General features: G+C 40.1%; 1 protein-coding gene across 4 annotated transcripts in view; it reads right to left on the reverse strand.

Moving 5' to 3' along the window:
* The window catches only part of UBR3 (ubiquitin protein ligase E3 component n-recognin 3), an 87652-nt gene that overhangs the window by 46111 nt on the left and 24541 nt on the right, over positions 1–17000 (reverse strand). For all 4 annotated transcript variants that reach the window (XM_072121765.1, XM_072121768.1, XM_072121767.1 and 1 more), the window contains exons 10-22: positions 15985–16118; positions 14191–14277; positions 13256–13321; positions 12420–12509; positions 11618–11746; positions 11492–11544; positions 10810–10943; positions 9664–9751; positions 8857–8996; positions 4268–4364; positions 2462–2603; positions 1980–2084; positions 421–591 (exon numbers count right to left, since the gene is read on the reverse strand). In XM_072121765.1, the coding sequence (XP_071977866.1) occupies positions 421–591; positions 1980–2084; positions 2462–2603; positions 4268–4364; positions 8857–8996; positions 9664–9751; positions 10810–10943; positions 11492–11544; positions 11618–11746; positions 12420–12509; positions 13256–13321; positions 14191–14277; positions 15985–16118 (1436 nt within the window). The remainder of the gene's footprint in view (positions 1–420; positions 592–1979; positions 2085–2461; positions 2604–4267; positions 4365–8856; positions 8997–9663; positions 9752–10809; positions 10944–11491; positions 11545–11617; positions 11747–12419; positions 12510–13255; positions 13322–14190; positions 14278–15984; positions 16119–17000) is intronic.

Consider the following 17000-nt stretch of genomic DNA (forward strand, 5'->3'; position numbering starts at 1 on the left):
TGTAAAAGTTATCAGTGGTGTTTGCAGTGAAGCTTTATTGTTAATCCTGGTTCTGATGACAACCCAACATTTTTGAAATCCAATTGTAACAGAGGCCAAAAAAAATTTGGCTGGGGTTACAATTATAAAGTATACAGTTCCGACTTGCATACAAATTCATCTTAAGAACAAACCTACAGAACCTATCGTGTATGTAACCCGGGGACTGCCTGTAATATAATATCATATATGACGCATTATAGCTATCCAGCATATTGAGAATTTTTCTGAGAACTCAGAAAATCCAAGCAATATATAAAAGGGGATTGTTGCAGCCCAATGACATTGCCCTATAATAAAATTTGTCTAAGATCAGGCGTTGTTTTATATTATGTAATAGTGGATGCTGTATAGAACATATATACATACAAAATAACTTACATGTGCAGATGAATGGCTGTCTGAGCTGGTACTTGCTGGCGGCTCTCTTCGTACCTCTGGAGCAGTGTCAGGGACTCGTACACGGACATAGTTTATGACATGACGCATATTGCACAGCAAACTGCTACCAGGAAACCAGCTGTCATGGCAACGATCTGGTCCGGCGGTGTCCTGCAAAAGAGAAAATAACTAAATAAATGAACTTAAAATTTGTCCACGTGCAATCCATTAATTCAACAAGTAACAATGAGACTTTGGGCGCTGCCGTAAGTTGAGTTCTTGGACCGTATTAAAACGGACTGAAAACGCATGCTTTAAAACAGCCCAACAGCGCGACGTGCGTCAGCACCTTAAGGCCTCTTGCACACGAATGTAAACTTGTCTGGGCCATAACGCAGGCACTGGTGCAGGAGCACGATCTTATTTTATCTTATATTTGATCACAGCCCCCATAACAGTCGTCTGCAGGAGACCCAATGATTTTCTATTGGTTCATTTGCACAGCCTTGTTAATGAGGCAACTGCCCATGACACAAAGTTTACAGCAGGTCCTATTCCTGCCCATGTTTGTGGTCCGGCCAGTCTTTTCTATAGTCATTTGCAGATTTGCACGGCGATACCCCATGTAACAAGCAGTGTGACCTCGGCTTCGCGTAGGCGCACTGGAGGATTCACTACATAATCAATTAAAAGGGGGAAATGATTATCTCCACAGTGGGCTATTAATACAAGAATTGTGAGGTCATATACCGTTATTTTTTGGCTATAAGACGCACTTTTTAGCGAGGAAAAAATCTTGCTAAACAGTACCTGCGTCTTAGACCGAAGGTCAGGAGGATCCAGCACTGCCAGACCCTCCTGACCGCTGTAATGGAGATCGGGTAATGCCCTGATATAGAGCTGCACCCAATCTCCCAGAGAGGAGAGCCTCCGCATTGCTCTCTCCTCTCCCGGGTGTCCTACAGGACCTGGGGTGATGTCAGCATCATGTGACTGATCACATGTTTCTTACATCACCACATACTGCTGAGAATGTAGACATGCTGCGCTGGGACAGGGTAAGAAGTAGGGGAAGGGGGAGTGTGTAGGGGGTTCTGTGTGTATAGCTGAGCTGTGTGTGTCACTGTATGGATGATGCAGGGCTCCGTGTGTGTCACTGTATGGATGATGCAGGGCTCCGTGTGTGTAACTGTATGGATGATGCAGGGCTCCGTGTGTGTAACTGTATGGATGATGCAGGGCTCCGTGTGTGTAACTGTATGGATGATGCAGGGCTCCGTGTGTGTAACTGTATGGATGATGCAGAGCTCCATGTGTGTAACTGTATGGATGTAGCAGAGCTGTATGTGCTGTGCTTTAGTGCGACCAACAGGTAAAGTATATTTTTCCTTTTTTTTTTAAACCTAAATCTGGGGTGCGTCCTATAGTAAGAAGCATCTTACAGTCTGAAAAAATATGGGTATAAGTATTCATGTAAAAGTTGACAAAAATCAATAAAAACAAAAAATATTTAAAAAAAAGTTAAAAAATGCTTATCATTCACAAAATTAGAGGTCTACCTCATCACAAGGCTCATCCTCTGGATAATTTTCCAATCCAAGTTCTATGAGATACAGGACCATGCAGAGGACATGTTCGGACATATTCTGATGATCCATTAAAATCTAAACAAAAAGAAATAATATTAACAGCAAAGTAACACAGAGACATTCAGGGATTTGAGCCCATACGGCTTGGTCTAACTTACATTTGTTCTGCTATAGGAGTAGGGTTGGAGATACAAGACCATGGTGCACTGGTTGGATAGCACAGAAAGAGGACAGTGGTGAGGATGGGTCTCTGTGCACAATAGTGTGATATATGATAAAAGGAGTCCCTTCTTCCCGGGCCGAACTGCAGCAACAGGAAAGCAGTATCTCCCGCATCATATATTAATTTGATGCTTGAAGAACCATCCTTGGCACCGTGTCCAGTCCATCAAATCTGACCAGCACACCGCGGTCGTGTGTCTCTAGTCTAAGGGAGCAGACCACACACCCACCTTGTAAAGAAGAGTGAAGAGCACAATGTGTAAAGTTTTGCAGTGCAGGAGCCTCATAAGCCCTTTATAACTGGGATGTAGGGGGGTTCTCTTCTTGTAAGGTGGCCACGGATTTCCGGGACATCGACCAATCTGCTTTAAGCTATAAAACACACAAAAATAACAATCCTACAGTGTGAGTTTACATTCACATGATCACTGACGGCCTGAAAAATGTTCAGTCCAGATTCCATCCATAATGATTGACACATGAGAAGATTATACTCCGTTTTGTCCAGTAGGCTGACAGAGTCTCTAATGGACAACACACAGACCCACAGAGACCACAGTTTCCATCATGTGTCAGATATTGCACAAACACCATTTTTTGGAAAAAAAATATCTGAAAAGGTGCAAATCTTATCATAAGATTCCATATATACTCGAGTATAAGCCTAGTTTTTCAGCACAAAAAAATGTGCTGAAAACCCAAACTCTGCTTATACTCGAGTAAAAAAAAAAAAAAAAAATTAGGGGTCTCGGTTTATACTTATGTCAGCTTATACTCGAGTATATATGGTAAATTACAAAAGTAAGTTGTTATTATCCAACAACAAGCAACTGAAGCTTCATTTTCATGCTCCAAAATCCCAGAATAAACCTGATGAAATTATAAATTCACATCAGTCACCATTAGGTTATAGCATTACTGAATCTCCAAGGTTACTGCGTACAGTTTTATTTAACACAATGTAAAATGTACAGGTTAACTGCCCCTATGAATGGTCAGCAAGTTACCATGAAATCTACCATCAAAAATAAGCATGATAAACCGGAGACACTTAGTCATAGATCCAGGCAACGTGACTGTGGTCATTTTTGTAATTGACATTCATGACCGTTTCCTTCTAACATCAACTTTTTAAATTATGCCAATGAACCAGAAGGACTCAGGATGTTACCAGAGGCCCTCCATGCTGTAGCTTCACAGGCTGTTACACTGTCTCACCCGCCCACTCCTTTTGAGGAAATCTAACTGCGGCACATGATGTTACAGCACACAGTTGGAGGGGGGAGTGCACTCATGCACAGTATAACAGCTTGTGTATCTAAAAGTTGACTTTAGAAGGAAGGAGGCCATGGATAACAAATATAAGATTACCACAGTCACAGTCCCTAGAGCTATAAGTATGTGTCCCTGGTTTATCATGATGGTAGATTTCCTCTAATGGCTTTTGAGCCCGGTTGTAGGAAAAATAAGTCCTAACTGCAATAATAGAAGTTATTGAGTAAAAGGATTAATTTTTTGAGACAATAAAGAAACTGGTAGAACGGAAGGACAATGACTTTGAAATGAAAAGACACGATTAGTAAGCTGCTCACAGACACAGGCCGGCTTACACCATATGGAAAACTCCTTACTTGAAGAAAAAGGACAAGGTTACTTTAAGTCTCTTTTTAGCAGGACTTCAGGGAAATGCAGCATCCAATTAGCAAATAAATTGCTCTGGAATAAAGGTTAAGCAATATTTGCTCACGCTGGAAGGCAATGCATCATTCATTCTGACGGCTCATTCCAAAAACACTACGAGACGAATGGAAATGAAACCCTGAATGTCAGCTAAATTGCAGGAGAGCATTTCATGCCTACAACTAATGCCCTTTTCTGATATTTGGTAAAAATAAAATCATTTGCGTATAAAGAAGCAATAATTATGCCCGTCAGTTCATCCCCACAGAAAGTCCTGCACAGTTTTGCAGTTCTGGAATTATACTGATGTAATGCAAATCATATACAGTGAACACAAGCCAAAAGTCTCCACTTACAAGGCAGTGTATCGGTCCATGGCGGATTGCACGTCTCTGCGGTACACGGTACGGAGGATAACCATCACAGGGTCAAATTCTTGGTCCCAGACCTCACCTACACAAGAAATTACTCAGTCTTTACACTCCATTAGACGACTAAAGCGTAACCAAGCACAACAAAAACTTGGAATTGTATTTTTCAGAAGGGAAAATTGCAGGTCATAAGTTAACGTTGCAATATGCCATTTGTCCCATTATTCTACTCTTTCTCCTACAGTGAGCAGTTTATCTGAAAGCCTTCTGAAGTCCACCCACATGTACTAATGTAAAGCATTAAAGGGGTATTCCCATTACAATGTCATTGTTTTTATGATAAAGAGTTATACAATTTTCCAATATACTTACTGTATCAATTCCTCATGGTTTTCTAGATATCTGCTTGCTGTCCTGCTACAGCAAGCTTCTAGTGGACAGAAATCTGACCATGGTCACACAGGTATCACAGAGTAACCAGAGCTGTGTGATATAACGAGCCGAGCACCTGTATGACCATGGTCAGATTTCTATCCACTGGAAGTAAACATAGAAGCTTTCTACAGCATGACAGAAAGCAGAGATCTAGAAAATATACAGAAAGTATATTGGAAAATTGTATAACTTTTTGTCATAAAAACAACAACATTAATTTGCTTTAATAGGAACACCCCTTTAAGCCATTCAACACTATCAGGCTCCTTCATCTTTTAGCTGGCAGCGGATACAAGCTGATTAACACAAACTGCTTAAATAAGAAAGGAGAGGAAAAAAAGGACACAAACAGATTTCCTGAATAAATTATATTACATAGTTTATTATCATCTGCGCTATTCATTTATGCAATTAGTTACACTTGAACTAAATTATGTCTGATGATTCTATAGCAGTGGTGGCGAACCTATGGCACGGGTGCCAGAGGTGGCACTATGAGCCATTTCTGTGGGCATTCAGACCAACGCCCCAGGACAGAGTTCACCAAATGGGACCAAATCTTCCTGCAGTCCCAGGCAACTTAAGCAACACTTCTTTGGAACTGTGGGAAAAGTAAGAAGGTGTTGACAGAACTGCAATACAATACAATATCTGCAAGGGCAGATACAATGGAAAGATGTAGAAGAACAGGTAACAATAATGTTGGCACTTCACAGTAAATAAGTGGATTTTGGTTGTAGTTGGGGCACTCTGTCCCCAAAAGGTTCATCATCACTGTTCTATAGGGTTAGTTAAGTACAAAGTACACTAGGACATTGCCATATGTCAGAAAATAAACATTTTTAGCTTGAGACCAACCGGTGCCACATCTACATTCACAATAGAGGATATGAATAAGTTTGATGTATTTATCCTCATTCACTGGTATGTCAAAATTAATATGTATGTATGCATGCATGCATGCTTATGAATTAGGCACACTGCTCCACCCCATGACTGTTCTCATTTGTGGCCCAGTCCCTGCCACGGCCTCGGTTTCCTACAGAAGCCAAGATGACCCATCACCCTGTATAAGATCATTGAGACTCCAGAGTATTGCAACTCAGCTGCCAATCACAAAATCTGAAGTTAAAGCTGCAATTCCCAATTATTGACACTAAAAGCGGGACTCAATTTGTTTATTCTGGAAGTGAATAGATTTTGATCCCGCAACATGCAATCTGTGTGTGGCCTATGTGCCCAACCTCCAAAGTCTAACACACTAACGGCCTATGCTGAGGATAGGTTATCAGACATTGCTCATATTGCCTGGCAGTGGACGCCCCCAAGAGATTTAGGTCATATTAACCATTATAAGGGTATATGCAGCAGCACGCTTAGGTGCAAAAAGAAAAACTAGGTTTTGCTAATGGTTTTTGATGCCTTTCTAAGCACAACCACAATCTGATTTTACAGAATTTGTGCTTGGGTGTATATAGTGTCCAAGTTATAAAAGAATATCATCATAATAAAATCAGAGTTACAACCCGTTGCCAATATTATTAGGTGTCAGACGAGGAAAATGTCTCTTAGACCTCAATTTCTTGTAAGAGAAGCCTTTATAAAATGTGTAATCCTCCCTCTTTACATCAATTTATCAATATAAGACAATACAACAAATTAGAGCCAGAGGACAGAATGGAGTTTTGCTTAAACCCTTAAAGGTGTGGGAATCACAAGAGATCGGGGGTTACAGGAAAGGTCAAGTAAATGCAAATTGAAAAAAAGAAAATACTATATTCTGTGCTACAAGAGACGCCACTTGGAAAAACGATTGTCGTATCCTGAAGGCAAATGCTTCCAAGTATTGTAAAAAGAGAGAAGGCTCTTAACCCTTCACTATCTGGATTGGTTAGATTTCACAGCAATTGTTATGGGCAAAGACCTGCTGTATTTGGTTAAAAGAATTATTTTTAAAAAAGGCATTTTATGAGCAGGGGGAGGAGAGGGGAGGGGGAACAGGAGTGACATCACTGCCTCTGACCATGTGACCAGCCTCATTTACATAATAAAGAAAAGATGATTTTGCAATGATTAATGTATGAAATAACTAGATAAAGGCTGGGATGGATCCTTGTGATCTGCTCCAACAGGTAGAGGTGACAGGACAAGTGACACAGACCTGATGACAGGTGTCATTTAAGCTAATCAATGTAGGTACCAATGGTCTATTTTACATATAAGCAATTAATATCTGAATCCAAGAAAAACCCTTAAAATGCACAATGCGAGTCATTGATTCATATGCAGATTTGATGGAGAAATTTCTGCAACTTAAAATGATTTCCACACATGATAAATTAGATTGGGGCTCATTTACTTCGCGCTACTCACTTTCATCGGCCTGTGCACCTTTATCGGAGATTACACAGCTTGCGCAGGTATTTAAGAAGCGTCTGCGCTGGGACTGTCGGACGCGATCCTTTTAGTGGCACAACTGCGCTGGCTTCCACGCAACACAATTTAGGGGGCGGGCTGGCGGATGATCTGACTGAGTCAGAATGATCTGACTGAGACTGGACTGAGCGCGGGATTAAACTTTTAAATTGTGTCGCACGCCCAAGCACTTACATGCATCACTAAAAAGATGGTGAACTCCGGTGGACCTGAGCAGGGGAAGCGACACATGCAGGATATTGGGCGCACGACCTTAGTGAATCGCGGCAGAGTGCATGATCGTCGGACAATGCACTTTTTGTGAACTCCAGCCAGAATGTAAGTAAATGTCTTGATACGTTTATTGAGATTATTCAGAAAAATGCTGACATTTTGGAACAAATATACAGTGTGTGAAAAGATAAACATTTTTGCATGATTTCTTCTCTGGTTTTATTAAAACAAAACAATAATTACAACAATAGAAAAAAAAATTCTCTGTTCATCCATCCTACCTACAATTTTAGTGCGATCGATACAAGTATAAATGTAAAAATAAATGATCCCATTATCAGATCTATTCACAAGAGAAGCGGTGACATTCTAAAGGAGAGACAAATAAATAAAAAATATCAGCTCATCAGTTCCGCCCCACTAAACTGGTATTTACTCGGATCCCAGGCAAGTGCTCAATGAGATGTTTCATGAATCATGAGCTTAAACCTGACCATTTTAACATAATAACTGGGCTATATATGACATACACAAAGAGGGAGAAGACTATTAGCTCCACCAAGTGGTCAAAGTGTATAAGACATGGACGATACACTTTTAATGTGTTATGTTTCCTTATCCAATTCTATAATTCATATTGTAAGTATCTAAATACAGTTTATACAGGAATGTGAATATATACACATATTTCCATAATATATACGCTATGTATGGAAATTCTGGGTAATTGGAGCTCTGCACTGTGAACCTCACTGACCAGCAGTACATGGGGTTCATAAAGCCTTTTCCTAAATATAGTGGAAACATCTCCTACATATTCCCCTCCAAGTTGTACTTGTTTGTGTTGTTATATAAAAAATGTTCAATAAAAATATCGGTTTCAAAAAAAAAAAAAAAAAAAAAAAAAAAGCTGCCCTCCCCTGCTTCTCAGCATGTCCCCCCTCTCCCTGATGTAATCTCACTACATCAAATGAAGTTTCAGCACACATTGATGGTGGTGGCTTCCTACACAGCATAACAGCCTGTGAAGCTATAGTACAGGTGTGTGCGCTAGTAATGCCCCCAAGAGCCCTTCTAACTCATTAGCATAATCTTAAAAAGAGGATTTTAGAAGGAATGGTGCCGACATCAATGAGTAAGTGTCACTGGTTTATCATGCTGGATTTTGATAATAGTCCAAATTTAATGAAATGTATTTTTTACTTTTAAGAAGACACAGCTGAGATTTCCAGCTTGCACTGTGCCACGAAAGGAGATAAGCAAATCATACAGTCAGTGGACTGTTTATGTAATGCAGGACAGGTCCTTATAGGGGAGAGATACATTTTTGGGGAACAGTTTCAGTACTGGGGACCCTAGACAGGAGACCTATCCCTCAGGCCTTATTCAAAATACAGGAAGTAAATGGGTTTTCTCAAGTGGACAACTGTTATAGGTCCTACAGGAGGAAAGTCCCAATGCACAGCCATCTGTGCAGTGACAATACCTACCCTTTGGAGTGTACATCCCTTGCTGCATAGAACCTCCAGGTTCAAACACAGGAGCTTTAAAATCGGCGACCGAAGACAACATGGATTCAAAGCTGCAGCTCCCCAGCAGTATACCGCTCTTGGGATTTGGGCTTTCTGGAATGTGAACTAGAAGTTCAGGAAAACATCTCAAAATAGTAATACTGTAAAATGTACAAAAGCAGCTAACAGAACAGTTAATAAAGAAAATCCATCACTAACACAAAGGCTTATGGTCTTTGAGGTGTGCAAGATTTTTATTTTGTTTTTTTCCTTTTTAAAATCTCATTTAGGAGATTTAACTTTTTTTTTACTATCCAAAAAAACAGCTTTTTTCTATATAATCTAACTATATTTTCAGGCAGATCAAGTATATTCCACTTTGTGCATAACTATATCAGAGGATTCATTAGAAAACTGTAAGAAAGAATTAAATGAGAATCCTGGAAAGAAAAAAAAAATATTTCCAACTATGTCTTTAGAGCTTGTATCTCTGGGGGTGTAAAATAAAAGCCTAATGAAATCTGAATTGTGGGATTCTTATTATTTAATATGACACCAAAAATATATTTCTAGGTTTTATAGAACTGAAGTTACTCTCTCTCTCTGAAGCTTCTAAACTTGACTAATCTAAGGCAAAATATGACTCTTCTCCTCCTATTCACACAACTTTGGTTTATAGGTGAACAGGTGAGATGTCATAAGAGGGAAATTTAGAAATGACATTTCACATATTATTGTTGCCCTAAGGAGGTAAAATCCAAATCACAGAAATATTTGTAAAAGGATATAAGATCAAGTAATGAGCTGTGAGTACGGTCGTTCATACATAGCTGCGATATCATCTCTGCTCTGAGGATCTCGTCATCGGTCATTCCTAAAAACAGAGGTATAGAGGTTAAAGTGGGGGGGGTCATACTACTAGCAGAAAGCAACAAAACATTTAACATTTGTATATGTGATTAAACGCTAAAGTATGAAATGAAGACAATATAATATCTATAGGTTGGTTAACAGTTCTCTTTTGTACAGTCGGGTTACGTACAAAATTTAGTTTTCTATGCAAGTTGAAACTGGTGGGCAGAGGGGTCCGTCTGAAGCTAGGGGTCGTCTGCAAGTCGAATGCCCTTAAGTCGGCGACCACCTGTAGTCATTTTCTTTCCCTTTAGTCTGGAAGTACAGATCATCTAATCCAGGTGGTAGACAATCTGTCCCTAATCTCACTACTGCCTACCCAGCCTCAAAAAGACAAGCTCTAACTCTGCTGAATGTCACTGACTAAGGGTCACCCATATCATTTCTATACTTCCCAGTACCACCACCTAAAGAGAGACACCCTAGAGGGGTGGGTAATGGTGGGTTATGGGGCTTCAACATTATAGTTTATTATAAGCAATGGCCACCTGTTGTTTTTTTTCTCAGAACATTTGGATTTCTCATGTAAATGGTGCCTAAAATATTAAGTCACTAGTGATGTAGTTATGTAGTTGAGTTTTAAGGGAGTAAACTGCACCCAGATTCCCCCACAGGAACAGCATTATTTAGGTCACTGTATAAGTTTTCCAGAAATTGCATTCCTTTTTCTCCGTGATCTGTCATTTTAGAAAATTCACCTTATACATAAATGCAAATTAGTTTTTTGGGCTGTGTCTGCTGGTGCACAGGTTTTCCTCTTACTCAACACCCAACATCAACTGAAACCCCTTGCAGAAAGGAATTGTAGAAAGAAGATGCACCAAGAAGCTCATAAATATTTAAATAGAATTTTAATCTAAAATGACAGAAGGCCTGGGATCAAGTAAAGGTACATCTGGGAATCTTATGACGTCCCCTACACAATACTCTTTTTACTTGTGGGGTGGATTTAAAAGGCGTTAGACTCCCTTTATTTCAATTTTGTACACAGAGGAGAAGTCACGCCTTTATATAACTTACCTAAATGTAAACGGAGACTTAAAAGGATAACAAGAAACGTCAGAGCTCCTTCAAGCATCGACCTTTCATGATCAGAGTCAAGAACTGTGTTCTGGTGTTGGGAGGCCATTGTTAAAAGGTCTACAACCTTAAACCTTGAGGGAAGAAAGGAAACATGTATGATATATGGCTATTACTGAACCAAAAACTAGAACTTTCCAAATCAAGTTGAAAAATAATTCTTATGCCGTCACATAAATAAGGGCCGCACCAGCACTCCATTCAAAATGTGCCCCCCACCCCACCCCATTTCACTGCTCTTTGGGTGCCCAAATGTTATGGCCAACATTGATCAGACATGTATGAGCCATTCTTTGTATAAGTGGAAAATTTCACTTGTGCAAAAACCAATTTAACATCATCTGCAACTCAACAAAGGAAGGGAAAAAAAAAAAAATAAGCAAGACAGAAACATTTTTTCCCTGTATAGTTTCCCGATCAGACTCCATTATGATTTTTAGATCTCTGTGCTCCATTATAATTCCCATAATCCGTCAGCACAGAAGCTGGGCAGATACAACCCATACATACAATCTCTGCCAGAGTGGAAGGCCAGAGTGATCATCATATTATACATACACACACACACACACACACACTATTGTACACTTCATATTAGAGCTAGGATTATGTACCCTCTTACCTTTCAAAAACGGATGAAATAAAGTAATCTGGGTCTAGTTTAGATGCACAAACCTGAAAAAAGAAAGGATTAGTTGAGTGGATTAACAAGAATAAGGGAACAGGAGGACATTCTGTAAGAACTCACCTGTAACAGGTAAATATCAGGGTCGATCATGGAATTACAGAAATGTGACTGTACATAGGTCATTGCTTGTCCTTTAATTTGAAGGCCATTCCGTACCCACATGTTGCTGTGAATTTCAGACAAACTTGCCTGAAAACAAAAAACAGAAAAGACTAAAAGAGGACTAAAGATAATAGCTATTCCTTTAGGATATGTTCCCATTCACTGTCTATGGGAGCAGTCAGATTCTTGCTCTGTGCTCTGTTATCTCTGTTATTCCCATACATGTGAATGAAGTGGCAGTGTGCATTCTCATCCTGCTTCTTCACCCATCAATAAGAACAGGAAACCCGTTCTCTGTATTCTGGGAGCCCCGTTCTTGTGACTGTGGTTACAGCAGTCTACTATCTCACCATTACCCACTCATCCCCCTATCCTGTAGATACATTATTTATTTGGGACATCCTTATTAACTTTCCAGTAGATGAATGTTAGCGAACACCGCACAAAATCTTTACAGTCAGATAAGAAATGTTAAAGGCCAAGTTCACACCGGCATACATCAGTTTGCCTTTACACCTTCCGTTATCCATAACAGAAAAAATAGCGACATTTTTCACCATTAATGACTTAATACCTTAAGTCTGTGGGGAATGTGAAAGGATTTTGTTTCCATTATGCCCTCCTTAAATGCAGAGTGTAAGAGTACCCAGACATCGGTGTGAACTGGGCCTAAGACTAGCTTAATAAATAATAGGCACCTAGCATGACTGGCCAGATCAAGCAGTGTAACACCCACACGGCACAGAAGGACCCATCATACCTGAATCAGAAGCGGGTGAACCATGAGTTTCATCAGCATTTCCTGGTCAGGTAATATAGAATCCAGATCTATTTCCTGATACTTCACCGCCTGCCAGAGATGAAAATTAAGACACTATCTTAATTTGATTTAAAAGAGGTGTTAACAGGAGAATGCAGGCACATAATAATTAACGGGATCATTATTTCTACTTACTGGGGGGTCACGGCTCATTTTCTCAACATATCTATTTAACAGTGAGAATACATTTGTATCGGCCTGTGTGTTAAACAGGTGTAAACAGGCCCGGAGATTCATTACTACATCAATGTAGAAGATGAGCCACGGACCCTTCAGCAGAACAGAACTGCACCTAGTTCTACCCACACAGCAGCATTATACAGATAGAAGGAGGAAGCACAAATCCAGAAATACTCATCTAAATTATCTCCAACTCTCATTCATTCACGTTGATTAAGCCATCCCTGCCTGCAAGTTAGGAATGGTATTACAGCTGTTCCATTCAATAGAGGAGTTATGCAAAAACACCCTAATCTTTTCCAACGTCCAAACACCCATAATACATCTGGATTTAGATTTCAAACCAATCTATATTGATAAACCAATAAAACACTCTTCATATACAGTTTTCTCCCACACTAACAGGTAACAGGCTATTCCATGCACACAAGCCCATTATTGGGAAAGAGGCATACAACTCAGACAAAGTTGTGGGCTGCCAAAAAATCAAAAAATAATGTTTCTCACAATGAACAGATACTTATACAGCACTGGGGAAGGGGCAGCCATGAAATGCATTGAGTAGTTTCTCACATTCAGAGGCAGAATATACGTACCTTGCTTAAAAACATAGCGTAGTAGCGATGCAGAGGCAAATGGAAAGTGACCTGATTAAGAGCAGGCTGAAAAACACAAGAAGGCAATTCTGTTAAAATGAAGCAGACAGAAATTAATCACGTTACTCGGGTCCACTATTCAACAGTGAATGCAGTGACAATATCATTAAAGGGAACCTGTCACTGGGGACCTCATTTTCACTAAAGGCAGGTTGCAGTAGTCCATTACAGCTGCAACCTAGGTGTTTGGATGCATTTTAAAAAACATGTGCTGCAGACTGCTCAGCTCTTACCTTTGTGTTCCTGTACAGCTCATCCCTGATCCACTGATGTTAGCTCACCACACTGTGATCTCTGAAGGAGAAGGAGCTGTACAGGAGCAGGAAAATCGCTTGTTTTTTTGAAATGCATCTAAACCCAAGCCCAACCCCTGGGACTACACAGAAAATTCAGGCCGAAATCCAGTAAAACACACAATTATAAAATGCTTAGAGAAAGCAGAAAGACATATTTGGGCTTCTGTAACCAGTCTTTAGTGAAAATGAGCAGCAGGAAAGCAGGGACTCCTTGAATCATATCACTAAGCTGCTTGGAGTCCTATCCCCAAAGCAGTGTTCAGTCCTTGAAATGGCCAGAGCACAGTGCACAATTCAAGTCCTGTACAAATTGTTTATTTTGGCCATTACACATCAGCTAAAGAGCACCTACTTCTGCTTCAGAGTATAATCTAATGTATCTGTTAGTATGGCCTGTTTGCAGCTCTATATTCATATGGCACATCTGTAGCTTACAAAGAATCTATCGCCACAAACATGGTAAATGATGCGCAAATTGCTCTACAGACATATCAGTGGGTTCACAGAAGGTGGAACCATAACACACAAGCCAATATCAGGATAACAATAATGCAGAATTATTCTATTCTCTGGACCTACCTCATCCACAAAGTTTATGGCATCAAACCAATCTTGAAGTGCTTCAAGGCAATACCGAACAACATTCCTTGTGTACTCTTGAGTCTCCTACCAAAGACAAATTTGCATAACTTACTGTGAAAGATACATTAACAGAAATGAAAGCAATCTACTTCCTTATAGCAAAAGCTTTCTAAAGGTTAGTCACCAAAAGTGATGGTAATAATTCGGAGGGGGGGGGGGGGGGCAAATGGTCACAAAGCACGTGCTCCAAACTGTTTTAAAACATTTAAATATTAAAAGAACAATGCTCAACTGCTTGAGAATCTCTCACCACACTAAAAACAGTCAGGGATAGATCATCTTCACTGGTGCTCCATGCACTTGAAGTCCCCACATGAGGTCTGGCAATATGCCACTTCTATCCCCGTCCTGGGCCCTACAGGGGCAAATTTATAGTGCAGATCAGACCAGCATAGAGACAGGATTTTTTTTTTTTAATTATTATTAATATACTCACAAGTAAAAGCTTAAAACATGCGCATAATGTTTAAAAACGCCAAGCACCTCGCCCAACCCAGTTTTTGCCTCTTCAGGCTTCTTCTGGGGCATGGTACTGACCTAGTAGTAGGCGTTTAAATACATAAACTAGATGAAAAAAAAAAACATTCGGTCCTGAATTTCTTTAAAAATAGATTATGTCACTCCCAGAAAAAAAAATATTAATATATTGTTATATGAATTTTTTATCCGGGAGTGAATCTATTTTTAAGAAAATTCAGGACAGAATGTGTTTTTTTTTTAAATTTATTTAAACGCCTAGTACTAGGTCAGCACCATTTCCCAGAAGAAGCCTGAAGAGGAGAAACCTGGGTCGGGTGAGGTGCTTGGTGTTTTTAAACATTATGCGCATGTTTTATGCTTTTACTAGTGAGTATATTAATAATAAAAAAGAAAAATCCTGCCTCTATGCTCGTGTGATCTGCACTATATATTTGCACCCTGTGAGTAGGACCCAGGAAGGGTTACAAAGATAGAAGTGGCAAATTTCCAGCAACAGAGACCTCACGCGGGGACTGCAAGTGCATGAAGTACCAGTGAAGATCATCTATCCCTGACTGTTTTTGATTCTCCACTAAACTCACTGCTTATTTGTTATTTTTAACATTTTCTAATGTTTCTTAGTCTCCGGTCTAGATGCCATCAATGGGAAATGATTGGTGTCCTGATAGTATAAAGATCAGAGACTGTACTTTGGGCAACAGTGAAGTCTTATGCTGGTAGAACGCCTAAACCAATGGGTCCTGCACCAAAATAGTTGTGAATTACAGCACCAACTAAAATCTTCTGGTCCCAGTGTCATCATTGCAGTCATATCTTCTCCTCCTGTCCCTTAGAGGTGCAAGGGCTTATGCACACATAATCTTCAATTTTTTAGCGACAGACTACCACCCCTGGGTGAACAACAATTTGTGTGCTGAAAAAGCCCCATTTGGCCTATACTGAAGTATATAGTAAAATAATAATCATCAATCATCATCCTCAAATCAATCAATCATCAATATCCCCTCTAGAACTTCCAGCAGATCCTCTCCTCTCTCACCATGTGCGACACACACACACACACACACACACTTTGCCGCACCAATGCATTTCCCCATCTAGGCTTATACTAGAGTCAATAGGTTTGTATTCAGGTTACTTGGCTTATATTCAGGTTGACTTCTACTAGAGTATATACAGTAATCCAAAATAATTAATGTGGTGCACAAAAGGCCATTACTTGTGTGCATTAAGCCTAGTAAGTTCACTCACCCTCACTTTGCAGTGTGACAGGAGACCCCACATTGGCTGGGCACAGGCTTCAAGTTCAGCAGCAAATGCAGCATAGTAAGTCTGGGACTCAAACTCTACATGCTCATTGAGTTCCCGTTTATTTAAGTTCATTCCTTGAGGAAAAAAAGGAAGAAAACAAGGTCAGCAGGTAAATCCAACTAAGGACATTTTTGGGGGCATCAATTCTGTGGCTTGGTGTGTACGGAAACAATTTGTGAAGACATAAACATTAGGTCAAATGAACAATATAACCTAAGGCCAAAACCCCAACATTTTCTTTAAATAATACATTTTTTAAAAATTTAGAGGAAAGAAACTTGCATACAGAGATGGTATCACAAGAAGAAACACCTTTTATAGTCTACATGTTAGAATTTTTGAGTTCAGTAATACTGAAGACCATCCATAAGATAAGTCATCAATATCAGACCGGGGGAGGTCCGACATTCATGACGCTGCGATAATGGCTCTATTGTAGTTGTTAAAGGGGCTTCCCTTCAGGAGGTTATTTCCAAATCAACGGTATAGTGGAAAAATTTTAAATCGGTGAAGGTGAAAGGAGCACAGCGTTTCGGTTCTCACTAATGCACCAACACTCTATTGCAGTGGTGGCGAACCTATGGCACGGGTGCCAGAGGCGACACTCAGAGCCCTTTCTGTGGGCACCCGGGCCATTGCCCCAGCACAGTTGCCGTTCCAAGCAACTTAAAAGATGCTGCTTTCAGAAAGAAGCTAACATTTTCCATCTTTCTACTGTGTTGCTGTCCTCAGGAGGCCAATATGATTGAAAGCTGTTGAAGAACAGGGAGCAATAAGTTACTGCTTTAATTTTTGGTTGGCACCTCGCAATAAATAAGGGGGTTTTTGGGTTGCTTTTTTGGCACTCGGCTGCTAAAAGGTTTTTCACCACTGCTCTATTGAGTCTATGGGATCGGATGGAGATAGCTGTACTCCAAGCAACAGGATGCTCACTCAGGCTGCCACTGAGCATGCTT

Source organism: Engystomops pustulosus, chromosome 8, assembly GCF_040894005.1.
Source record: "Engystomops pustulosus chromosome 8, aEngPut4.maternal, whole genome shotgun sequence".
NCBI lineage: Eukaryota > Metazoa > Chordata > Amphibia > Anura > Leptodactylidae > Engystomops > Engystomops pustulosus.